General features: G+C 48.2%; 1 protein-coding gene across 1 annotated transcript in view; it reads left to right on the top strand.

Moving 5' to 3' along the window:
- LOC119940102 (cytosolic carboxypeptidase-like protein 5) overlaps positions 1–21,373 on the top strand; it is a 29,012-nt gene extending 7,639 nt beyond the window's left edge. The window contains exons 7-9 of the mRNA XM_038760150.1: positions 7,829–7,981; positions 17,661–18,080; positions 21,200–21,373. Of these exons, the coding sequence (XP_038616078.1) occupies positions 7,829–7,981; positions 17,661–18,080; positions 21,200–21,373 (747 nt within the window). The remainder of the gene's footprint in view (positions 1–7,828; positions 7,982–17,660; positions 18,081–21,199) is intronic.
- Positions 21,374–26,739: the final 5,366 nt, after the last annotated feature.

Raw genomic sequence — 26,739 nt, 5'->3', positions numbered from 1 at the left:
GGGAGGAGGGATGAATAAAGGGAGCGAGTCAGGGTGACGCAGAAGGGAGTGAGAGAAGAGGAAAGGAGGGCTTAGTCAGGGAAGGCCTCTTGGAGGAGATGGGCCTTCAGTAAGACTTTGAAGGTGGAAAGAGTGATCGTCTGTTGGATATGAAGAGGGAGGGTGTTTCAGGCCAGAGGCAGGATGTGGGCGAGAGGTCAGCAGTGAGAAAGCTGAGATCGAGGTACAGTGAGAAGGTTGGCATTAGAGGAACGAAGCGTGCGAGCTGGGTTGGAGTAGGAGAGAAGTGAGGTGAGAGAGGAGCGGGCGAGGTGATTAAGTGCTTACCTGGGGACCCTTCTAATCAGTCAATCAGTCAATCCATCCATCAGTTGCTGGTATTTATTGAGCACTTACTGTGATCAGAGCACCCTACTGAGCATGGGAGAGGACACTAGAGTTAGTGTGCATTATCCCTGTCTTCAAGGAGCTTACAGACTACTGTGTACAGAGCAGTGGACTGAGCGTTTGGGAGAGTACACCTGCTTTGCATGGGCCGTCACTCACCTGGTGACATCGGCAGGAGAGCAGCCAATCGCAGGGGAGGAATTGGGCAAGGAGACGGGCCAGGAAAGTGGCAGGAGGGGGTAAGAGGCCCAGGGCCATGCCACTGCAACAGAAGGAAGTGTGCTATCTGAAAGGTCAGAGGGGGAACGGCGGTGGAAGGACAGGTGGGCAAGTGCTAGCTGCAGAAGGAAGCAGACCTGGTTTCTACTCCCTGCTCCACCATTTTCCTGCTGTGTGACCTTGACCAAGTCACTTAACCTCTCCGGGTCTCCAATTCCCCATCTGCAAAATGGAGATTCAGTATCCGTTCTCCCTCTTACTTAAGATTGTGAGCCCCACGCGGGGCGGGGTTCACCAGTCAGCCCCGCACTTCTGCTCCAAATGAAGACTGTCTTTGCCACCGGCTGGATAGGCATTGTCCTCTGCTCTCAGACAGCGCCAAGAAGAGGGGCAGAATCTTGGCATGAGCCTGTCAGCTGTTTCTTTTTTTATGGCTTCTATCAAGCACATACTATGAGCTAGGCACGCTCCAAAGCACGGGAGTAGATACAAGTTAACCAGGTTGGACACAGTCCCTGTCCCACATAGAGCTCGCAGTCTTAATCCCCATTTTACAGATGAGGTAACTGAGGCCCAGAGAAGCAAAGCGACCTACACAAGGTCACGAGGCAAACAAGTGGCGGAGCCGGGATTAGAACCCAGGTCCTTCTGACTTCCAAGCCATGCTGCTTCTCTACTTGCCTGTCTTTGTCTGCCGTTACTGTCCCTCCCTCCCTCTCGTGGCACGGACAGAGACCCCGGGGATGGGGGAGATGCCTCCTGGAGTGGGAGGTGGGAGCGGGCCCAGCCTGCCAGAGCCGTTTCCCCTTTAAGGGAAGGACCACGGCCAACAGAGCCGCCTGGGGTTGCTATAACAACTGGACTGCGGTTCTGTTAGCTGAATCAGTTTCCTTAAATCATTTAAGGAAAATTAGCCGCCATAACAGTGCTGAGAAGAATGGGAAACAGATGTTTCCACCCTTCCCCACCTGTCCATCTCCCTCCCCTTACCTGGGGGTCTGGGGCCAAGAGGGGAGAGTCAGGTGTGGGATGGTCCAGGATGGGTCACTGGGTGGGAGGGGGGAGTTGGGGATAATGATAATAATAATTACGGTATCTGTTAAGCGCTTACTATGTGCCAGGCACTGTACTGAGTGCTGGGGTGGATCGGGTTGCCACATTCCCTGTCCCACAGGGGGTTCACAGTCTCAATCCCCATTTTACAGATGAGGTAATTGAGGCACGGAGAAGTGAAGTGACTTGCCCGAAGTCACACAGCAGGCATGTGGCAGAGATGGGATTAGAACCCATGACCTTCTGACTCTCAGGCCTGTGCTCTATCCACTTCGCCACGCTGCTTCTCCGGGGATGGAGAGGGTAGAGTCAAGGATGGAGAGGAGAGCATCAGGGGTTTGGGATGGTCCACGCTGGGTGTTGGCTTCGCTCTTCAACCGGGATCCAATCCAGCCTGGATTGTCCTAATTAGCATTATTCCTGTGCCAGCACCCACACTGTGCTATGCACAGGGGCATATACAGGATAATAAAATCAGACACAATCCCTTTTCCACATGGAGCTCACAGTCAAAGCGGGAGGGAGAGCAGGGATTAAATCCCCATTTCACAGATGAGGGAACCAAGTCCCAGGAAGGACAAGTGGCTTTCTCAAGGTCTCTCAGCAGGCCAGGAATAGAGCCAGGGCCAAAACCCAGGTCTCCTGACTTCCATGCCCAGCCCTGTATTAAGCAGCGTGGCTCAGTGGAAAGAGCATGGGCTTTGGAGTCAGAGGTCATGGGTTCAAATCCCTGCTCCGCCAACTGTCAGCTGTGTGACTTTGGGCTAGTCACTTAACTTCTCTGTGCCTCAGTTACCTCATCTGTAAAATGGGGATTAAAACTGTGAGCCCCCCGTGGGACAACCTGATCACCTTGTAACTTCCCCAGCTCTTAGAAAAGTGCTTTGCATGTTGTAAGAGCTTAACAAATACCATTGTTGTTATTATTATTATTATTATTAATCCTGGCTCCGCCACTTGTCTGCTGTGTGGCCTTGGGGCAAGTCACTTCACTTCTCTGGGCCTCAGTTACCTCATCTGTAAAATGGGAATTCAGACTGTGAGCCCCATGTGGGACTTAGACTGTGTCCAATCTTATTAGCTTGTATGAAGTAAGCGCTTAACAAATACCATCATCATCATCATCAAAATGATAAAATAATGAATTATAATAAATACAATAATAAAAACTACATAAAATACATACATGTATATAAATATAATAAATGATAAGAATAATAACTGTGGTATTTGTACCAAGCATTGTACTTAATGCTGGGGTAGATAGAGGATAATCGGACCTGACGGAGTCCCTGTGCCACACAAGGCTCACAGTCTGAGAGAGAATGGGTATTGAATCCCCATTTTACAGATGAGAAAACTAGACACAGAGAAGGTAAGTGACTTGCACAAGGCTGCACAGCAGGCTATGCCACACTTCTTGATTGCAATATAGGGATAATCAATTTCTGGGGTCCAATGGCTTTGTCACTTCCACACCCACACCTGACTAATTCTCTCCCCAGAGTCCGCGTTTGTAGGTCCAGAGGCTCTGAGAAAGTTAGGCCAGTGACTTTTGGATAGGCAGATCGAGTGGGAGATAAGCAAGAGTGTGTCCACTGGATTCCAGTCAGTCAATCCGTCGTATTCGTTGAGAGCTTACTATGTGCAGAGCACAGTATTAAATCCTTGGGAAAGTACGATATAACCGAGTTGGTAGATATGTTCCCTTCCTACAAGGAGTTTACAATCCCTCCCAAGGGGAGTTTTGGGGGGCTGGGGGGGAGCCCAACGGCCAGTTAATTATGACACGGGGGCGAGCGGCTGAGGAGGTGTTATGTAAAATCCTGCATTGCAGATGTTAGCCAACTGTACAGAACTCAATAAAGTGCAGCGCTTTCATCCCGGAGATCAGAATCTCTCCAGCCCGGCCCGGCCCCAGAGCCCTGAGCCAGAGCAATCCGGAGGGGAGGATGGAGGAGTAGGCGACGGGCAGGAGGGAGGACATGACCAAGCTTTGGCCAAGCGTTTCTCCTCCCTTCCTTTGTCTTCTCAAGGGGACAGACCTTCCCCAGGGTGGGGGGCTCCAAGTGTCTGCACACCAACGTCAGGAAGCCCAGGGGGCTGGGAGCCTCCCTACCTGCTTCTTTATTTATCACAAGGGGACAGAGAGCTGGTAATATTGTGTGACCTTGGACAAGTCACTTACTTTCTCCGTACCTCAGTTACCTAAATCAATCTATCCATAAAACGTATGTATTGAGCGCTTACTGCGTGCAGGGCACTGAACACAGTGACTAGATTGTGAGGCCGTTGTTGGGTAGGGACCGTCTCTAGATGTTGCCGATTTGTACTTCCCAAGTGCTTAGTACAGTGCTCTGCACACAGTAAGCGCTCAATAAATACGATTGAATGAATGAATGAATGAATGAATGACAAAGCCCTTGGAAGAGTACAATGGAGAGCGGATAGAGCACGGGAATAGGAGTCAGAAGGACCTAGGTTTTAATCCCAGCTCTTCCTCATATCTGCTGTGTGACCTTGGGCAAGTCACTTAGCTTCTATGGATCTCACTTACGTCATCTGTAAAATGGGGATTAAGAATGTGAACCCCATGGGGGACAGGAACTGTGACCAACCTGAATAACTGTGTGGCCTAGTGGAAAAAACATGGGCCCGGGAGTCAGAAAGACCTGGGTTCTAATCCTGCCCCGCCACCTACCTGCTATGTGACCTCGGGCATGTCACTTAACTTCTCTGTGCCTCAATTCCCTTACCTGTAAAATGGGGATTAGGATTCTGAGCCCCATACAGGACAGGGACTGTGTCCAACCCGATTTGCTTGTATCTGACCCAGCACATAGAAAGCGTTTAACAAATACTCCAATTATTATTATTATTAGTTCCACAATTATTATTATTGCAATATAAAAATATAACAGACGCATTTCCTGCCCACAACAATCTCCCAGTCTAAAGGGGGAGGCAGGCATTAATATAAATAAGTAAATTACAGATATGTACATACGTGTTGTGAGGCTGGGAGTGGGGAATGAATAAAGGGAGCAAGTCAGGATGATGCAGAAGGGCAGAAGGGAGTGGAAGAAAAAGAAGGCTTAGTCAGGGAAGGCTTGGAGATGTGCCCACATGGGATAGGGACTGTGTCCAAACTGATTAGCTTGTATCTACCCCAGTGTTTAGTACAGTGTCTGGCATGTAGTAAGAGCTTAACAAAGACCATAAAAAATGCATCTCACTTGGGTTTCAATGAACCTAACTTGAAGATTAAACAAGACTACATCCCCATGGATCCATTTTGGGTCCTGCTGTAATAATAATAATAATAATAATGATAATAATAATAATAAAAACTGTGGCATTTGTTAAGCACTTATTCTGTGCCAGGCATTGTACTTAAGTGCTGGGGTGGATACAAGTACATCAGAATGGATCTGTCCCACATGGGCTTCACAGTCTTAATCTCCATTTTCCAAATGAGTCCCAGAGAAATGAAGTGATTTGCCCAAAGTCACACAGCAGGCAAATGGCAGAGCCAGGATTAGAACCCAGGTCCTTCTGATTCCCAGGCCCATGCACTAGCCACTAGCCCATGCTGCCTTCCACGCTGAAGGGGGCCTCCTGAGGAGGGGCCATGTTCAAAGGAGTTGACTGGTTCCTTTCTGCCCTCGCTGAAGTGATGATGGACAGACCTCACCTCTGGCTTACCAGACAATTTGGGTCCAGTTTTTCCCAGCCAGGCCACCCTTGCCAGCCGGCGTGCCCCCCTGGAATCCCCATCTGGAAAAGGAATATTTGTGTTCCTGTGCCAGTGTGGCTGGAGAGAGAGGTGGGGAAGGGCCCTACTAGGATCTGGGTGGTTTTCCAGAAGTCTCTCAGCCGTATTTTGTCAGCCGTATTAATTGAGCGCTTACTGTGTGCGAGCACAGAACTAAGAGCTTGGGAGAGTACGGTACAACAATAAGCACTTAGTACAGTGCTCTGCACACAGGAAAAGCTCAATAAATACGATTGAATGAATGAATAAACAGACCCGTGTTGTCCTGATTTTGCTCTTCTCCCCCTCCCAGGCCCACAGCACTTATGTATATATCTGTAATTTTATTTATTTGTATTGATGTCTGTCTCCCCCCTCCTAAACTGTGAGCTCGTTGTGGGCAGGGAATGTCACTGTTTATTGTTGTATTGTACTTTCCCAAGCACTTAGTACAGTGCTCTGCCCACAGTAAGTGCTTAATAAATATGATTGACTAAATAAATGAATGAACACTCCCTCCCCACAACGAGCTTACAGTAGAATCAGGGTAGCTTTCAGTTGATCAATGAGTGGTATTTATGGAGGGCCTACAGTATGCAGAGCACTGTACTGAGTAGTTGGAAGAGCACTATAGAGTTAGAAAACACTATCCCCCCCTCCAAGAGTTGACAGCGTGTTGGGTAAGAGCCCTGAAAAAAGGTTCTTGGGAGCATAGAGTAATTAATAGACACTGTCCCTGCCCTTGAGGAGCTCACAGTTTAAGAGGGGAGGCAAAGTAGATGTCAGATTATTACCTCCACTTCCCCAACCCCCCACGCCAGGTTCTCCTCACTGCTGCAGAAGTCAGTGTCCAAGAACTGACCTTCGCCAGGAGGAAATGGGATTTGGGTCTTTCTGAGGGCCGCAGGTTTGGAGAGGGAATGTCTAACTACCTCCATTTAAATGTAAATTTTGACTTTTCACGTCTGACCAAGTAGAATGCCGTTAAAAATGGCAAATTAGGTAACTCGGATTCCTTTTCCTCTCTGCCTCTCTCTCTTTATCCCTTTCCCCTTTCTTTTTTGCTCTCATCTGTCACTTTCTCCTCTCTCTCTGCTTCTTTCTCTCTCTTTCTCTCTCTCTCTCTCTCTCTCTCCCTCGGTCTGTCTCTCTGTCTGCTGAAATGGAGGTATCTCCATATAGTTAGCTGTGCTTCCTGATCCGGAGACCGGCTCTCAATTCAAGTGAGAAGCGTTGTGTGGAGATGTGGGTACCAGGACTGGGATGGGAGGAAGAAGTGGGGCCAGTGAGTCTGTTAAATTATTATATTTTACTCTACCAAGCACTTTGTACAGTGCTTTGCACACAGTAAGTGCTCAACAAATATAATTGAATGAACTTAGTACAGTGTCCTGCACCCAGGAAGTGCTCAATAATTGCGATTGACTGATTGACTGATTGACTGATTAGTGGGGAACCAGGAGCAGGCAGAGGGTGGGTTTCACTGAGCTTCAGTCAACTATCATTGGTATTTTTTAAGTGCTTACTGTGTGCAGAGCATTGTATTAAGCACTTGGGAGAGCACATTATAGCAATAAACAGGTATATTCCCTGCCCACAATAAGCTTACAGTCTATACTAAGTGCTAAGGTAGATACAAGCTAATCAGGTTAGACAAAGTCACTGTCCCACATGAGGCTCACAGTCTTAATCCCCACTGTACAGATGAGGAAACTGAGACACAGAGAAGTTGAGTGACTTGCCCAAGGTCACACAGCAGACAAATGGGTTCTGGAGTGAGCACTGGGGAGAGGCTGAATCGTGACTGGGGGAGCACCGTTGGTCCAGTGCAACCCACCTGTGTGTGGGGTGGTGTACCCCAGGCTGGGGGTGACCAAAGCAAAGCAGAAATCTCAACAAAGACAGCGCTCGCTCCTGGTTCTGGTCCTGCCATCTCCCCCATTCCCCGACTGAGCCCCCTTTTTCCTCTCCTCCTCCCCATCCCCCCGGCCCTACCTCCTTCCCCTCCCCACAGCACCAGTATATATATTTGGACAGATTTATTACTCTATTTTACTTGTACAGATTTACTATTTATTTTGTTAATGATGTGCATATAGCTTCAATTCTATTTGTCTGACGATCTTGACACCTGTCTCCATGTTTTGTTCTGTTGTCTGTCTCCCCCTTCTAGACTGTGAGCCCGTTATTGGGTAGGGACCGTCTCTATATGTTGCCGACCTGTACTTCCCAAGCGCTTAGTACAGTGCTCTGCGCACAGTAAGCGCTCAATAAATACGACCGACTGACTGACTGAATGAATGAATGAATACCCAGTACAAAATCTAGGGGGTAGGGGAGAGGCGGTGCCCCCCATGCTGACCCCAGCCAGACCCCCGCTGACCGCCGCCCTCCTTGGGTCCCTGTCGCCCCCAGAACACAAGCCTGGAGTTTTATATCGACATCCACGCCCACTCCACCAAGATAAACAGCTTCATGTATGGGAACATCTTCGAGGATGAGGAACGGTGTCAGAGGCAGCTCCTGTTTCCCAGACTCCTCTGCCAGAACGCCCCCGATTTCTCCTATGTGAGTACCTGCAGCCCCTCACACTCCCACCTCCCGCAGACCCCTACCGCAAACTGCTGTGTCCCCGACACCCTCGCCCTCCGCCTCTCTCTCTCTCCCCATCTCCCTCCGTCTCTGTCGGGGACACGGAGGGGAAGGAGGGCCCTGGCCGTGGCGGCTGCGTGGTGTCCACCATCCGCCCTCCCCCGGCCTCGCCTCTCCCAGTCCAGCACGTCCTTCAACCGCGATGCGACCAAGGCGGGCACTGGCCGCCGGTCCCTGGCCGGGCTCTTGGACGAGACGTCCATCTGCTACACACTGGAGGTGTCCTTCTGTGGCTACGTGGCCGACGGCAGTGCAGAGACCGTGCCCTACACCGAGGACACCTGTATCCTTCTTTGCCCCTTGGGGATGTGGGCTTGGGGAACAGCCCCACAGGGGTAATCGGAGTCCAGGCCCACAGTGCCAGTGTTTCCAGCCCAGACACACCCACTGATTTTTCATTTTTTATGGTATCTGTTAAGCGCTTAACACGTGCCAGGCACTGTACTAAGCACTGGGGTGGAGACAAGATAATCATGTTGGACACGAGGCTTATCATAGTATTAATAATCTCCATTTTACAGATGAGGTAACTGAGGCTCAGGGAAGTTAAGTGACTTGCCTAAAGTCATCCAGCAGACAAGTGGAAGAGCTGGGATTAGAACTCAGGATGTCTGATTCCCAGGCCCGGGCTCTATCCATGAGGCCACAGTGCTGATTCCCACAGCAGATTCATGGGAGAGCAGGGAACCCACCGCAGGAGGGTGTACACCTTGCGGCCACCTTGGCGGCACTGAGGTGTTGCCAGTGCCACCGTTGGAGGGGCCAACTGGATTTGTGAGAGGTTTGAGTCTCAGGTGGTGGAAAGAGTCCCCTGAGAAGAATAATAATAATACTAATAATGATGGCATTTATTAAGCGCTTACTATGTGCAAAGCACTGTTCTATGCGCTGGGGAGGGGAAACAAGGTAATGAGGTTGTCCCTTGTGGGGCTCACATTTTACAGATGAGGTAAATGAGGCTCAGAGAAGTTAAGTGACTAGCCCAAGGTCACACAGCAGACACGTGGTGGAGCCAGGATTCGAACCTATGATCTCTGACTCCAAAGCCCGGGCTCTTTCCACTGAGCCACGCTGCTGAGGACACAGAGCCCCTCCCCGCCCCGGCCATGGACTCCCCCATCCCTCATCTCTCCCAAGGGGCAGACCTGAGAGATATGGGAAATGTTTCAGCAGCCCTGATTCCCAAATGGTAGTAATCAGTAGCATTTATGATGATTATACTGTTTGTTAAGCTCTTACTATGTGCCAAGCGCTGTTCTAAGTGCTGGGGTAGATACTAGGTAATCAGTCTGTCCCACGTGGGGCTCACAGTCTTCATCCCCATTTTACAGATGAGGTAATTGAGGCACAGAAAAGTTAAGTGGCTCACCCAAGGTCACACAGCAAACAAGTGGTGGAGCTGGGATTAGAACCCACATCCTCTGACTCCCAAGCCCGTGGTCTTTCCGCTATGCCACACTGCTACTGATGATGATGATGATGATGGCATTTATTAAGCGCTTACTATGTACTATGTCTCTATGTGTTGTCAACTTGTACTTCCCAAGCGCTTAGCACAGTGCTCTGCACACAGTAAGCGCTCAATAAATACGATTGATTGATTGATTGCAAAGCACTGTTCTAAGCGCTGTGTGCAGAGCACTCTACTGAGCGCTTGGGGAAGACAATAGAGTTAATAGACACAATCCCTGACCTCAAGGAGCTGACAGTGTATCACATACAGGACACTGTACCTAGTGCTTGGGAGAGGACACTAGTTAGATCCCTGTCCTCCAGGAGCTTGTAGTCTACTAAGTCCAGGACACTATACTGAGCACTTGGGAGGGGATGCTACGGTTTTAGATCCCTGCCCTCGGGAATCTGACTTGAACAAGGGCTGACAACTGCGGTGGAGGGTCTGACCTGTTCTCAGTCCCAAACTCATGTAGGCAGCTTTTAGGGAATGGTGAGATGAAAGGCCCGCACCCCTTCAACCGCTGCCCTCTAATCTCCCAGGCTCCACTGAGCCCCTCGCTCTCCCCCTTCCCTGGGGGTTTGACAGCCCACGCTGTGATTGACAGCTGAGAGTTCCCGTAAACTACGTCCAGATTTACATTTTACAGTTCCTTGCAGTCATAAATACTGCCCTGGTCAACTGGCAGAGAAACAAAATCGGAACCCTAAAATCACCTCCGGCAGCCTTGGATTTGGTTCATTGCCATGGTATCCAGAAGGGAGGGGTCTAGGCAGTACTCTTGGTGGGAAAGGGGAGAAAGGGGAGGGCCGGGACCCTTGAGGGTCCCGAGGGGTGGGGCACCACACCAGGCAGGACCTCAGCAATCACCCTGGGGGCACCAGGAAGGGGCAAGAAGGCAAAATGGGAGGCATCCTTCAGCCTGGTTCAATCCATCCATCAATTATATTGACTGAGCATCTGTGCAGAGCGCTTTGCTAAGCACTTGGGAGAGTACCATGGAGCTATGAGATTCAATCTTCAAATTTCCCCCTCTTCACCAAGGCAAGGGGTCCCTGCAGGAGTCAGAGAGGGGCCGGGTCAAAACAAATAGCAGGAAACCCCTCTTCCCTCAGCGAGAGGGGCAGAGGGGCGAGCGCGGGGAATCCAGTCCAGCTCCGGCCCAAGGCTTGGGCAAATTTCTCTGCCATGTGGTGCCCGTGGCAGGCATGGAGACTCGTTTTCCCTTCCTCGATGGCCCCTTCATCACGCTTGGTCTGCAGACCCAGGAAAGGGGAGACCGTCCCTCCCTCACCCCCTAATCCGGTCAAGTGCTGACCACTCAGGAAGCAGCATGGCTCAGTGGAAAGAGCACGGGCTTTGGAGTCAGAGGTCGTTGGTTCAAATCCCGGCTCCGCCACTTGTCAGCTGTGTGACTTGGGGCAAGTCACTTAACTTCTCTGTGCCTCAATTACCTCATCTGGAAAATGGGGATTCATTCATTCAATCGTATTTATTGAGCACTTACTGTGTGCAGAGCACTGTACTAAGCGCTTGGGAAATACAAGTTGGCAACATATAGAGACGATCCCTACCCAATAATGGGCTCACAGTCTAGAAGGGGGAGACAGACAACAAGACAAAGCATGTGGACAGGTGTCAAGTCATCAGAATAAAGACAGTGAACCCCATGTGGGTATAACCTGATCACCTTGTACCCCCCCACAGCGTTTAGAACAGTGCTTTGCACATAGTAAGGACTTAATAAATGCCATTATTATTATAGGACCACTTCCTGCCAGTCCCGGGATCCCTCCCTACTCCCAGCTCAGCTCCAGACTAGCCCACCCTATCCCACCTGGGCCAGGAGCCCAAGTAGGAGGCCTTTTTTTTTTTTAGGTATTTGTTAAGCACTTATTGAGTGCCAGGCATTGTAATAATAATTAATAATTATGGTATTTGTTAAGTGCTTGCTATGTGCCATGCACTGTTCTAAGCACTGGGATAGATACAAGATAATCAGGTTGTACCTCGCTCACAGTCTTAATCCCCATTTTACAGATGAGGTAACTGAGGAGTAGAGAAGTTAAGTGGCTTGCCGAAGGTCACACAGCAGACAAGTGGCGGAGCCGGGATTAGAACCCATGTCCTCTGACTTGCAAGCCTGTGCTCTTTCCACTAAGCCTTGCTGCAGCTAATCAGGTTGGACATAGTCCATGTCCTACATAGGATTTACAGTCTTAATTCCCATTTTACAGTTGAGGCAACTGTACTGGACACCTACTGTGTGCACAGTACTAGTATACTAGGTGACTCCTGTGTGCAGAGTGCTGTAATGTGCTCCTACTATGCTCAGTGTGTTATACTGAGCGCCTACGGTGTGCAGAGCGCTGTGCAGGGTACCCACTATGTACCAAGTGCTGTAATGGGTGCCTATTGTGAATAGAGGCTATGGAGTTTATTTTAGCAGAGTAAAATGTTCTTTCCTTTTCCTTCTTTGGCATCTCGTCCCTGCCCCCTGTTTAAAAGGGTCTGGGCCACCAGAGTTAGCTTGCTCTACTTCCATAGACCCTAAATCTCTTTAAAAGACAGCTCGTTTTAATTGGAAATTTTCAATCAATCTATTTTCCTTCTCTTTGGCTCCCCTCCCCTCTCCCTGCTCCCCGCCTGGACCATTTGCAGTAAATAATCTGGAGGCTGAGACATTCTCCGCCGCTGCCAGAGGAGAGATAAATAATGGGAATTTGCTGAGCCCCGCTGCTCACTGCGCCATAAATCTCACTGTTATGGACCGGATCCACAGAACTGAGCAGCCAGGATCTGGGGTTGGGGGGGCGACAGGGGACCCCCACACACAGGGTTAAGGGACCCCCTCACCCACACCACCTCACGGTTTAAAATGCCCCCCCACACCCACACACCCGGGGTTCAAAACTCATTATGGGCCAGGAAAGTGTCTGTGTATTGTTCTATTGTACTCTCCCAAGTGCTTAGTACAGTGCTCTGCACACAGTAAGCACTTGATAAATTCAATTGAATGAAAGAGGGGCTACCTTGAGGACAAGAAAGAGGGGGAGGAAGGGGAAAGAAGGAAGAGAGGGAGGGGAGAAAGAGGGGAAGGAAGGAAGGACAGGCAGTAATACGAGCAGACACAGTCCCCATTCTCATGGCGCTGCAAGAAACGGTGGCGCTGGGGGCTGTTCGGTCGCTTTGTTGGTCTGCACATAATAATAATAAATTGTGGTGTTTGTTAAGCCCTTACTATGTGCCAGGCACTGTACTAAGCGCTGGGCTGGGTACAAGCAAATCGGGTTGGACACAGTCCCTGTCCCATGTGGGGCTCACAGTCTTAATCCCCTTTTTAGAGTGAGGGAACTGAGACATAGAGAAGCAAAGTGACTTGCCCAGGGTCACACGGTAGACAAATAGTGGAGTCGGGATTAACACCCAGGTCCTTTTGACTCCCGGGACCATGCTGTATCCACTACAGCATGCTGCTTCTCCCCAGTGCCCAGTACAGCGGACTTCACCTAACGAGGGCTCAATACCCCAGCCACTCTTGGTAGAACATAAGGGCCACCCCCATCCTTCCTCTGTCCCTCCCTCCTTCCCACTTCCACCCCCAACCAGTCCACTTCCCCCAGCAGGATCATTTCCTGTGACAATCACCTGCCCCAGGTGTGTGCCCAGTTCGCAGCTGGGTCATGTGCCCAGATTTTATAATACTGGTGGTATTGGTTAAGCATTTAGCACACACCAAGGACTGTGTTAAACGCTAGGGGAGGTACAAGATAATCCAGTCGGGGCTCACAGTCTAAGAGAGAGGGAGAACAGGGATTGAATCCCCATTTTACAGATGAGGAAATGGAGACCCAGAGAAGTGACATGCCCAAGGTCACACAGAAAGGCAGGCGGTGGAGCGCTGAAGGTTGGCCTGACATAGATCTCCATCTCCATCTCCATAGATCCCCTCTCCATCCCCCCCAGTCTTACCTCCTTCCCTTCCCCACAGCACCTGTATATATGTATATATGTTTGTACATATTTATTACTCTATTTATTTATTTTACTTGTACATATCTATTCTATTTATTTTATTTTGTTAATATGTTTGGTTTTGTTCTCTGTCTCCCCCTTCTAGACTGTGAGCCCACTGTTGGGTAGGGACTGTCTCTATATTTTGCCAACTTGTACTTCCCAAGCGCTTAGTACAGTGCTCTGCACACAGTAAGCACTCAATAAATACGATTGAATGAATGAATGAATGTACATATTTATTACTCTATTTTACTTGTGCATATTTATTCTATTTATTTTATTTGGTTAATATGTTTTGTTTGGTTGTCTGTCTCCCCCTTCTAGACTGTGAGCCCGCTATTGGGTAGGGACCATCTCTATATGTTGCCAGCTTGTACTTCCCAAGCGCTTAGTACAGTGCTCTGCACACAGTAAGCGCTCAATAAATACGATTGAATGAATGAATGAATGAAAGTAAGCGCTCAATAAATACGATTGATTGATTGATTGATTGGAGCCGGGATTAAAACCCAGGGCCTTTGATTCCCAGGCCCAGGCTGTTTCCAGCAGGTCACCGGGAGATCCCACTTGTAGTCAGTTGTATTTATTGAGCGCCTACTGTGTGCACAGCACTGTATTAAGCACTTGGGAGAGTACAATATAGCAATAAACAGACTCATTCCCCGCCCACAATGAGCTTACAGTCTAGAGGGTCCCACAGATGTGGGTCAGGGAAGTGGGCAGTCGGACACACGGACAGCCCCCATAACACCGTCCTGAGTGGCTCCTTAGCTGCGCTGGGCAGATATGAGTCTGGGGAGGAACGTGGCCAAGACCTTCTTTGATTACTACCGCCTTGCCCAACCGAGGGCAGAGAAGCCCGCTGCCCAGACGCCCTGCTTCAGGTAGGTTTGAGTGCCACCCACTTCGCCCGCCCCTCACCGCCCCATCTTCTGCTCTTCCCAGCGAGGCTGGGCCGGGCAGGGCTTCCCGGGGTCTGTCTGGCATCCGTTCTGCCCTCCAGCAAGCAGGTGGTCCTCTCAGCTCCCTATCAGGTGGCCACATGGGTCTTGGCTGCCGTCATTCTCCGCACAGGGCCCCCAGCAGCTGCCCGGCTCTTTTCTGCTGTCTATACTCCACACACACAGCTTCCCTGGGCTCAGCGGCCCTCCATCCTCCGCACACATCTCCCCTGGCAGACCTGTGTGAGTGGGAGCAGCCAGTCCGGCCATCATCATCATCATCATCATCATCATCATCATCATCAATCGTATTTATTGAGCGCTTACTGTGTGCAGAGCACTGTACTAAGCGCTTGGGAAGTCCAAGTTGGCAACATATAGAGACAGTCCCTACCCAACAGTGGGCTCACAGTCTAAAAGGGGGAGACAGAGAACAAGACCAAACATAGTAACGAAATAAAATAAATAGAATAGATATGTACAAGTAAAATAAATAAATAAATAGAGTAGTAAATATGTACAAACATATAAACAAATATACAGGTGCTGTAGGGAAGGGAAGGAGGTAAGATGGGGGGGATGGAGAGGGGGACGAGGGCCATTGGATGGTGAGGGGAATCCAGAGACGGTGATCGTGTCTGGAAAGCCGGCCGGGCTTTCTGAGCCAGGTCCCAGGTCTTCCCGCCAGGTCCACGGTCAGAGGCTGCCATAGGACTCAGTTGGCACTCAGTACAGTGCTCTGCACACAATGTGAGCTCACTGTGGGCAGGGAATGTCACTGTTTATTGTTGTATTGTACTTTCCCAAGCACTTAATACGGTGCTGTGCACACATTAAGCGCTTAATAAGGCACCCGGTGAAGTGCTCTGTCAGGCAGCCCATCAACTATATTTACTGAGCACTTACTGTGTGCAGAGAACTGAACGAAGCGCTTGGGAGAGTACAATATAACAGTAAATATAAATATACAATATAACAGTAAACAAACACATTCCCACGGTTTTGACACCTGTCTACACGTTTTGTTTTGTTGTCTGTCTCCCCCTTCTAGACTGTGAGCCCGCGGTTGGGTAGGGACCGTCTCTATATGTTGCCAACTTGTACTTCCCAAGTGCTTAGTACAGTGCTCTGCACACAATAAGTGCTCAATAAATATGATTGAATGAATGAATTCCCCACCCACTGTGAGCTTACAGTCTAGAGGGGGAGACAGGCATTAATAGAAATAAATAAATAACAGCTATGGATATTTGGGCAGGGGGAATGAATAAAGGGAGCAAGTCAGGACGACGCAGAAGGGAGTGGGAAAAGAGGAAAGGAGGGCTTAGTCGGGGAAGACCTCTTGGAAGAGATACGCTCAGCACCCAGAAGGTTCCCAGTACAGCGTTCTGCACATAACAGTGCCCAGTACAGCACTGTATACACAGTAGATGCTCTGTAAATTGTACCCATTGACTGCCTGGAACACAGGTTGTGGGAAGGCCGGGAGACCCGGAGGCAGATCGGAAAGAAGGGACAGATCCAGAGAGGGATAAAGACATGAAGGCAGCAGAGGGAGCTCTGTACCTGGCTCCCGGGAGGAAGAAGGGGCAGGAAATTTCTCCAGACGGAGTTCCGTTCTCCCCACCGTGCCCCCAGAAGGAAGGGCGACGAGACTGACGGTTCTTTCAGCCATCACACTGCACCCTGAACCACCAAGGGGCTGTGAAAATCCGCGGCCTGCCGGAGAAATCGTTCAATTAGCTGGACGATAGAGCTTCTAAACCGTTTAATAAATTCAGGTTAATTAACTGTTATATCCACCGACCGGAAACTTTTTAATGAAGTTATTAAACTAAAACATCGCTGTCTGGGTGTTGGACCGGAGAATTCAGACTAGATTCCGACAGGAGTGGGGGCCAGAACACTTTCTCCCTGGAGTTGGTCCAGTTTCTGTCTCTTCCGTTCTTCCTTACCAGCGGGCCTTGTGGGAGCATGTCTCGCTTCAGGACTTAATCAGTAGTTTTACGAGGAGCCTACTGGGTGCAAAGCACTACAGGGAGCATTATTTTGTGCAGAACACTGTACTGAGCACTTGGGAGAGTACAAAGGAGTTAGCAGATATAATTGATTCCTGCCGGTAAGGCGTCTCATGTAGGGTTCACAGTCTCAATCCCCATTTTACAGATGAGGTAACTGAGGTCCAGAGAAGTGAAGTGACTTGTCCAAGGTCACACAGCTGACAAGTGGAAGGGCCGGGATTAGAATCCATGAACTTCTGAGTCCCAGGGCCATGCTCTATCCATTATGCCATGCTGCTTCTCAGTCTAGCTGAAGGCAGGCACACCCTGTGGGGTGAAGTGGGGTATGGGGATCCTCTCTGGACAACTGGGAATGCTTGGCCTACACGGCCAGAATTCTGTGGCTCTGTCAAATCTCCATGGCATTTCCAGACTGGGAATTCCACTCCATGGCCACCGCCGGTCCCCATACAATGACATGAGGAACACTGGCCTAAGGAACCACCGGGGTTGGAGGCAGGGGGCGGGATGGGAGGGGTGAGGGAAGAGAGGAAGGACCCCCTGCACCGACCCTGGAGACGTAGGGAAGAGGAAGAGACGAGCTCGTAGATGGGAAAGAGAAACAACTGGTGAGTCAGTCGTATTCATTGAGCGCTTACTGTGTGCGGAGCACTGTACTAAGCACTTGGGATAGCACAATATAGCAGTAAACAGATACATTCCCTCCCCCCCAAAAAGCCTACAGTCTAGAGGGAGAGACAGACACTAATAGAAATAAATTACAGATATGTACATAAGTGCTGTGGGGCTGGGCGGGAAGATGAATGAAGGGACAAAGTCAGGGCGAGGCAGAAGGGAATTGAAGAAAAGGAAAAGAGGGTGTAGGCCTCTTGGGAAGGCCTCTTGGAGGTGATGTGCCTTCAATAAGGCTTTGAAATGGGGGAGAGTGATTGTCGGATATTCATTCAATCGTATTTATTGAGTGCTTACTGAGTGCAGAGCTGGGACCAGAAACGGGGTCCCCTGACTCCCCGCCCGGTGCTCTATCTGCCAAGCCACACAACCTCTCCAGGATTGAGCCCTCCCCTTTCCGGGGGTGGATTGGAGGGTGTCGACGGAAGGTGGGTCAATCCTTCCCGCCAGTCCGGTGACGTGTCCCCCCCATCTCCTGTTCCCATCGACAGGCAGGACCGGGCACCTGCCCCCTCGCACCCCAGGGCCTCTGGAAGCTGGAGCGACTGCAGGAGCTCGGTCAGCCGCAAAGACCCATCTGCTCCGTCGTAGAGCCGGACCAGAGGCCTGGCCAGCTCTGCGGCCCCTTCTCCGTCAACCCCCTGCCTCCCCGTCATCCCCTGCCAGTCCCCCGTCTCCTTATCAGTCCTCTACCCGGGTCTGCAGCCCCCACCCCGCCAGCCCCCTGCCTGTCCACCGGGGTGGGGGTCTCCCTTCCCACTTTGCCCAGTGGAGACTGGTGCCAGCAGTGGGGCCGGGGGCCATCTCTGAGACCCGAGGCCGGAGGGGGTCCCTCCCAGGAGCCTCATGGGACCCATGGAGGCTTCAGTCCCTGCTTCGCCTGCTCTTGTGCACACTTCACACATTCTGAGGTTCATTCCTCCCAAAAATAAAAACTCATATTTCCTTCACGTGTTGTCCTTAAAGATCCGCTGGCCTCGCAGTCGGGACCCCGGGTCTGCTGGCCTGACCTCCAGGATGTGGGGATGAAACGATGCGGGAGGCAGCTGGGTCCTCCTGGATAATATAATAATAATGTTGGTATTTGTTAAGCGCTTACTATGTGCAAAGCACTGTTCTAAGCGCTGGGGTAGGTACAAGGTAATCAGGTTGTCCCATGAGGGGCTCACAGTCTTCATCCCCATTTTACAGATGAGGGAACTGAGGCCCAGAGAAGTGAAGTGACTTGCCCAACGTCACACAGCTGACAAGTGGCGGAGCCGGAATTTGAACCCATGACCTCTGACTCCAAAGCCTATGCTCTTTCCACTGAGCCACGCTGCTTCCCCTGAATGGATGCCACCCGTCCTCCTGGATTACAAGCCCTGCTCCACGTCACTGCGGGGCTGAGGGACGGGGTGGAAGGAGAAAGGGTGGAGAGGGAGGGGCGGGGAAGAAGAAGCAGCGCAGCCTAGTGATAAAACCACAGGCCTGGAAGTCAGAGGATGTGGGTTCTAATCCTGGCTCTGCCACACATCTGCTGTGTGACCTTGTGCAAGTCACTTAACTTCTCTGTGCCTGTTACCTCATCTGTGAAATGGGGATTAAGACTTTGAGCCCCATGAGGGATGGGAACTGTGTCCAACCTGATTACCTTTTTATCTACCCCAGCACTTAGTACAGTGCTTGGCACATAGAAAGTGCTTAAGAAATACCATAGTTATTGTAATTAAGGAGGGGAAAACATTGGGGAGGCACAGCAGGGGGTACTGTGACCGGAGGCTCAAAGACCGACTACCCTGGACTATCACTGTCAAGACCTTCCCTGCATCATTCATTCAATCGTATTTATTCAATCGTATTTATTGAGCACTTACTGTGTGCAGAGCACTGTACTAAGCGCTTGGGAAGTACAAGTCGGCAACATATAGAGACGGTCCCTACCCAACAGTGGGCTCACAGTCTAGAAGGGGGAGACAGAAAACAAAGCATCAGTCTGTCAATCACATTTATTCATTCATTCAATCATATTTATTGAGCATAACTGTGTGCAGAGCACTTTACTAAGTGCTTGGGAGAGTACAATATAGTAATAGACACATTCCCTGCCCACCAGTGCATATAGTGTATTGAGCACTGTACTAAGCACTTGGGAGAAGACAATACAACAGAACACGGTCCATGTGTTGCGCTCCTGCTGCCCTCCTTCCTCCTACTTTCCTCCTTCTCGTGGGCAGGAGGGAGGCCATTGGCATCGAGAGCCCAGGAAGATACAGTGTGGAGGTCAGCACAGGTCTTGGGCACTGTGCTGGGCACCGACTGAGCGCAGAGTGCTGTGCTGGCCACTGACAATGGGCAGAGCAGTGTCCTGGGCACCTATGTGCAGAGATATATAATAGGCACTTACTATGTGTAGAGCTCTGTACCAGAGCCTTGTACAAAGGAAATAGACATAGCCCCTTCCCTCGAGCAGCTTACACTCTAACATCAATCAATCAATCAATCGTATTTATTGAGCGCTTACTGTGTGCAGAGCACTGTACTAAGCGCTTGGGAAGTACAAGTCGGCAACACTTAGAGACAGTCCCTACCCAACAGCGAGCTCACAGTCTTGAAGGGGGAGACAGAGAACAAAACCAAACATACTAACAAAATAAAATAAATAGAATAGATATGTACAAGTAAGATAAATAAATAAATAAATAAATAAATAAATAAATAAATAAATAGAGTAATAAATATGTACAAACTTATATACAGGTACTGTGGGGAAGGGAAGGAGGTAAGATGGGGGGATGGAGAGGGGGATGAGGGGGAGAGGAAGGAAGGGGCTCAGTCTGGAAAGGCCTCCTGGAAGAGGTGAGCTCTCAGTAGGGCCTTGAAGGGAGGAAGAGAGCTAGCTTGGCGGATGGGCAGAGGGAGGGTATTCCAGGCCCAGGGGAGGCCGTGGGCCGGGGGTCGATGGCGGGACAGGCAAGAACGAGGTACGGTGAGGAGATTAGCGGTGGCAGAGGAGCGGAGGGTGCGGGCTGGGCTGGAGAAGGAGAGAAGGGAGGTGAGGTAGGAGGGGGCGAGGTGATGGACAGCCTTGAAGCCCAGGGTGAGGAGTTTCTGCCTGATGCGCAGATTGATTGGTAGCCACTGGAGATTTTTGAGGAGGGGAGGGAAGGGTCTCGACAGGGGCTGTTTTAACCCAGGGGGTTGTTCTAGACTGGGGAAGTGTTGACCTTGAAAGATTTTAGGCAAGGGAAGTGTTAATAATAAATAATAATAATTGTGGTATTTGTTCAGTGCTTAGTATGTCAGACACTGTACTAAGTGCTGGGGTAGATACGGGCTATTCTTGTTGGAAGGTCTCTGTCCCATATGGGGCTCACAATCTTAACCCCCATTTTGCAGATGAGGTAACTGAGGCCCAGAGTAATGAAGTGACTTGCCCAAAGTCACACAGCAGGGCAGGTGGCGGGGGCAGGTGCAGAGCCAGGATTAGAACCCAGTCCTTCCGACTCCTGGCCCAGGCTCCATCCACTAGGCCACGATGCTGCTTCTCTAAACTTGAGAGGGTCCACACCGGATTTTTGGGGGTGGGGAGTGCTAGGCCAGTCAGTCAATGGTATTTAATGAGTGATTACTATGTGCAGAGCACTGTACTAAGTGCTTGGGAGAGTATAATACAACAGAATTAACAGGCAGGTTCCCTGCCCAATAATGAGCCTACAGTCAAGCGGGGGAGACCGACGTGAAGACGAATAAACGAGTAATTTCTAACGGTCGGTCAGTTAATCGTATTTATTGAGGGCTTATGGTGTGCAGAGCACTGTTCTAAACGCTTGGGAGAGTAAAATATAAAAAGAAACAGACGCATTCGGTGCCCAAGGTGAGCAATTTCTAATAGGCCCGGCAGGCGCTATTCTAAGATTGGTCAAGAGCAGGGATTTAGAAACACCAAGAACAAAAGAGGATGCTTCAGACTAGGATTCCATGGACAGTCTGGTTTGGGGCCACGTGGGTGGCTGTTTCCTGAATTTCCGGGACACCTCACGGACCCCAGAATGCCTGGATCTGGGACGTCGCCCTTCAGAAAACCTTTATGCCGGAAGCGATCCGGGAAGACTCCGGAATACTGTTTATTAGCGAAATGCGTCTGATCCCAGAGGCCTGCCTGACGAGTTCATTCCGTATCAATTTAATTAGCCGATTTACATTTAATTTACATTTCAATTAATGTCTTTAGCGACAAAACGCTGCCTTAATAGGGTAATTGCCTGGTGGGCAATATGTAAAAGAATAAATAGTCACGTTCTGGGGAAGAATTTCCTATTTTCAATTTTTTATGACCATAAATAACCGAAATAATTATTGCTCTTCAGGGCATGGCCCTGTAGCCCTCCGGGCCTAATTATAAAGACTTAGAACCTCATTAAGCCGAATGGTTTTGAAGTCACAGAGAAACACGGCTGGAATCGTGACTCAGTTTCAGGGGCGAGAGGAGGGGGAAATGGGCAAGTGGGCGTCTTCTCTGGCAGATGTTGAACATGGGGGCTGCCCGCTTGAACCGCTTAACACCAGAAGACAAGGGGTTTAAGAACTGGGGGTCACCCTTACCCACCCGGTGCCAGGGCCCAGAACCCAGAGTTGAGTCGGGGGGCTTTAAGAGAAGCAGCATGGCCTAGTGGAAAGACCCCCTGCCTGAGAGTCAGAGGACCTGGGTTCTAATCTCGGCTCGCCACTTATAACGATGGCATTTATTAAGCGCTTACTAGGTGCAAAGCACTGTCCTAAGCACTGGGAAGTTTACAAGGTGATCAGGTTGTCCCACGTGGGGCTCACAGTCTTAATCCCCATTCTACAGATGAGGTAACTGAGGCACAGAGAAGTGAAGTGACTTGCCCAAAGTCACACAGCTGACAAGTGGCCGGGATTTGAATCAATGACCTCTGACCCCAAAGCCCGTGCTCTTTCCACTGAACCACGCTGCACTTATCTGCTTGGCAAGTCACTTCACTGCTCTGAGCCTCAGTGACCTCATCTGTACAATGGGGATTGAGACTGTGAGCCCGATGTGGGACAGGGACTGTGTCCAACCTGATTAATAATAATAATAATAATAATGGTATTTCTTAAGCGCTTACTATGTGCAAAGCACTGTTCTAAGCGCTGGGGAGATTACAAGGTGATCAGGCTGTCTCACAGTGGGCTCACAGTTTTTAATCCCCATTTTACAGATGAGGGAACTGAGGCACAGAGAAGTTAAGTGACTTGCCCAAAGTCACACAGCTGACAACTGGCAGAGCTGGGATTTGAACCCATGACATCTGACTCCAAAGCCCGGGCTCTTTCCACTGAGCCACACTGCTTCTCTGATTATTGTCATTAGTAGTAGTAATAATAATAATAATTGTATTTGTTAAGCACCTACTATGTGCAAAGCACTGTTCTAAGTGCTGGGGTAGATACAAGGTAATCAGATTGTCCCACGTGGGGCTCAAACTTGTATCTACCCCAGCACTTAGTACAGTGCACATAGTTAGCACTTAAATGCCACAGAAGGTCATAGGTTCTAATCCCGGCTCTGCCTTGTGTCTGCTGTGTGACCTTGAGCAAGTCACTTCACTTCTCTGGGCCTCAGTTCCCTCACCTGTAAAATGGGCATTGAGACTGTGAGCCCCACGTGGGACGGGGACTGTGTCCAACCCAATCTGCCTGTATCCACCCCAGCGCTTAGTACAGTGTCTGGCACATAGTTAAGCCCTTAACAAATACCATAATAATAATTATAATTGGAGAGAAGCAGCGTGGCTCAGTGGAAAGAGCACAGGATTTGGAGTCAGAGGTCATAGGTTCAAATCCCGGCTCCGCCAATTGTCAGCTGTGTGACTCTGGGCAAGTCACTTCACTTCTCTGTGCCTCAGTTCCCTCATCTGTAAAACTGTGAGCCCCTGTGGGACAACCTGATCACCTTGTATCCTCCCCAGCGCTTAGAACGGTGCTTTGCACATAGTAAGCACTTAATAAATGCCATCATTATTATTATTATTATTACTATTAAATCCTTTTGATTACCCGGGGGCACATGCCTCCCGCCGATGTGGTTTTCCCGTGCCGTGGTCCTAGCTGCCCTTTTCTAGCAGAAGTCCCACCGCTTGCGAAGAGACGGACTGCTCAATCTCAATCAGTTGTCAATCAATCATTTATTGAGCGCTTACTGTGTGCAGAGCACTGTACTAAGCGCTTGGGAAGTACAAGTTGGCAACATATAGAGGCAGTCCCTACCCAACAGTGGGCTCACAGTCTAGAAGGGGAAGTTGTCCCCATGGGATCAGGCAGGACGGGGTGTCCGTCCATCCCTTAGACCACAGAGGCTCCTTGACCACTCCGCCAGCCCCCTTTAATCCCCCTGCCCCTCCGGCCCAACCAAAGTGAAACATAAAACAGGCCCATTCATTCCTCCCGAACGAGTTCGGCGAGCGAGAGCGAGAGTTCCTGGAAAAGATTAAGAGCTTACATTTTTCATTTGACTTATTTCACATAAAATTTCATAGAGGATAAAATGAGGGGAGGCAAAGAAGCAATGATATTTCTGTTTTATCTATGCCTAAGGACCATAAATCTTTCTGCAATATCATTAATTATAGTGGTGCCATTCACCATGCATCTGGAAAGGGGCCGCCAGACTTTCCATTAAAAAGCCCTATTTCCGGAGCGGGATAACGAGGCTACAGGAATTTCGGTTTGGAGTTGGAGTGTGGCCAGGGAGGGGAGTCGGGGGCACTGGGGGCTTTTAGTATCCATTGGAAGGGGCATCATGAATGGATCCCACTGCTTTCCTCATGGACTCTTCCTCTCACGGATCGTTCGTCGATGGGATGATCCCAGAACTCTCGGGAAGGGGAGGTGGGCAGGGAATTTCAAGGAGAGACAGATCTGAGCCACATCCTTTTTTTTAATGGTATTTGTTAAACCCTGTTTCAAACACTATTTTAAGCCCTGGATTAGGTTTACAGAAGCAGCGTAAAGAGCCCGGGATTGGGAGACAGAGGTTATGGGCTCAAATCCCGGCCCCGCCACTTGTCAGCTGTGTGACTTGGGGCAAGTCACTTCACTTCTCTGTGCCTCAGTTCCCTCATCTGTAAAATGGGAATGAAGACTGTGAGCCCCCCGTGGGACAACCTGATCACCTTGTAACCTCCCCAGCACTTAGAACAGTGCTTTGTACGTAGTAAGCGCTTAAAGCCATCATTATTATTATGTTATTGTTAGGTGCAAGTTAATTAGGTCAGAAACGGTTCCTGGGCCGCTTGGGGCTCACAGTTTAAGTGGGAAGGAGAAGCAGTATTGACTCCCCATTTTACAGTTGAGGAAACTGAGGCCCAGAGAGGTTGTGTTTTACCCAATCTCGAAGTCAGAATTAGAACCCACGACCTCTGGCTCCCAAGCCCGGGCTCTTTGCACTGAGCCACGCTGCTTCTCTTGTATCTCCCCCAGCGCTTAGAACAGTGCTTGGCACATAGTAAGCACTTAACAAATGCCATTATTATTATTATTATTATTAACAAATGCCATTATTATTATTATTATTATAGAAAAGCAGCATGGCTAGAGAAGCAGCATGGCTCAGCAGAAAAAGCACGGGCTCGGGAGTCATAGGTCATGGGTGCTAATCCCGATTTTGCCACTTGTCTGCTGTGTGACCTTGGGCAAGTCAGTTCACTTCTCTGAACCTCAGTGACCTCATCTATAAAACGGGGATGAAGACTGTGAACCCCCCGTGGGACAACCTGATCACCTTGTCTCCCCCCCAACCACCAGCGCTTAGAACAGTGCTTCGTACAATAGCGCTTAACAAGCGCTTCTAGCCTGTGAGTCCGTTGTTGGGTAGGGACCGTCTCTCTATGGTGCCGACTTGTACTTCCCAAGCGCTTAGTACAGTGCTCTGCGCACAGTAAGCGCTCAATAAATAATAATAATAATAATAATGGCATTTATTAAGCGCTTACTATGTACAAAGCACTGTTCTAAGCGCTGGGGAGGTTACAATAATAATAATAATGATGATGGCATTTATTAAGCGCTTACTATGTGCAAAGCACTGTTCTAAGCGCTGGGGAGTTTACAAGGCAATCAGGTTGTCCCACAGGGGGCTCACAGTCTTCATCCCCATTTTCCAGATGAGGTCACTGAGGCCCAGAAGTGAAGTGACTTGCCCAGAGTCACGCAGCTGACAATTGGTGGGGTCGGAATTTGAACCCATGACCTCTGACTCCAAAGCCCGTGCTCTCTCCACTGAGCCACGTTGCTTCTCTAAATACGCTGCTTCAATAAGCACGATTGAATTCATTCATTCATTCAATCGTATTTATTGAGCGCTTACTGTGTGCAGAGCACTGGACTAAGCGCTTGGGGAGTCCAAGTTGGCAACATAGAGAGACGGCCCCTACCCAACAGCGGGCTCACAGTCTAGAAGGGGGGAGGCAGAGAACAAAACAAAACATAGTAACAAAATAAAATTAATAGAATAAATATGTACAAATGAAAGAAATAAATAGAAAATAAAACAGATACATAAATAGAAAATAAATAAATAAATAGAAAATAAAATAAACGAATAAATAGAAAATAAATAAATAGATGGAAAATAAATAAATAGAAAATAAAATAGATGCACAAATAGAGAATAAAATAAATGAATAAATAGAAAAAATAAACGAATAACTGGAAAATAACCAAATAGAAAATAAATCAATAAATAGAAAATAAATAAATAAATAACTACATAGAAAATAAAATAAACAAATAAATAGAAAATAATATCAATAACTAAATAGAAAAAAATAAACGAATAGAAAATGAATACATAAATAGAAAATGAATACATAAATAGAAAATAAATAACTAAATAGAAAATAAATAACTAAATAGAAAATAAAATGAATAACTAAATAGAAAATAAAATAAATAACTAAATAGAAACATAAATAAATAGAAAATAAATAAATAATTAAATATAAAATAAAATCGATAAATAAATAGAAAAAACGAATAAATAGTAAATAAATAAATAGAAAATAAATAAATAAATAGAAAATAAATAAATAAATAGAAAATAAAATAAATAAATAAATAGAAAAAACTAATAAATAGAAATTAAGATATAAATAGAAAATGAATAAATAGAAAATAAATACATACTTAAATAGATAAGAAAATAAATAAATAAATAGAAAAGAAAATAAATAACTAAATAGAAAAAAATAAACGAATAAATAGAAGATAAACGAAGAAATAGAAAATGAATAAATAAATAGAAAATAAATAAATAACTAAATAGAAAATGAAATAAATAACTAAATAGAAAGCAAATAAATAATTAAATAGAAAATAAAGTAAATAAATAAACAGAAAATAAAATAAATACATAAGTAAATATGAAATAAATAAATAAATAAATAAATAGAAAATAAATATATGGAAAATAAATAAATAGAGAATAAAATAAAATAGATAGAAAATAAATAAATAACTAAATAGAAAATAAAATAAATAACTAAATAGAAAGCAAATAAATAATGAAATAGAAAATAAAGTAAATAG

The sequence above is a fragment of the Tachyglossus aculeatus genome, chromosome 18 (assembly GCF_015852505.1).
Source record: "Tachyglossus aculeatus isolate mTacAcu1 chromosome 18, mTacAcu1.pri, whole genome shotgun sequence".
Lineage (NCBI taxonomy): Eukaryota > Metazoa > Chordata > Mammalia > Monotremata > Tachyglossidae > Tachyglossus > Tachyglossus aculeatus.
This window is presented reverse-complemented; position numbering and strand designations above follow the sequence as displayed.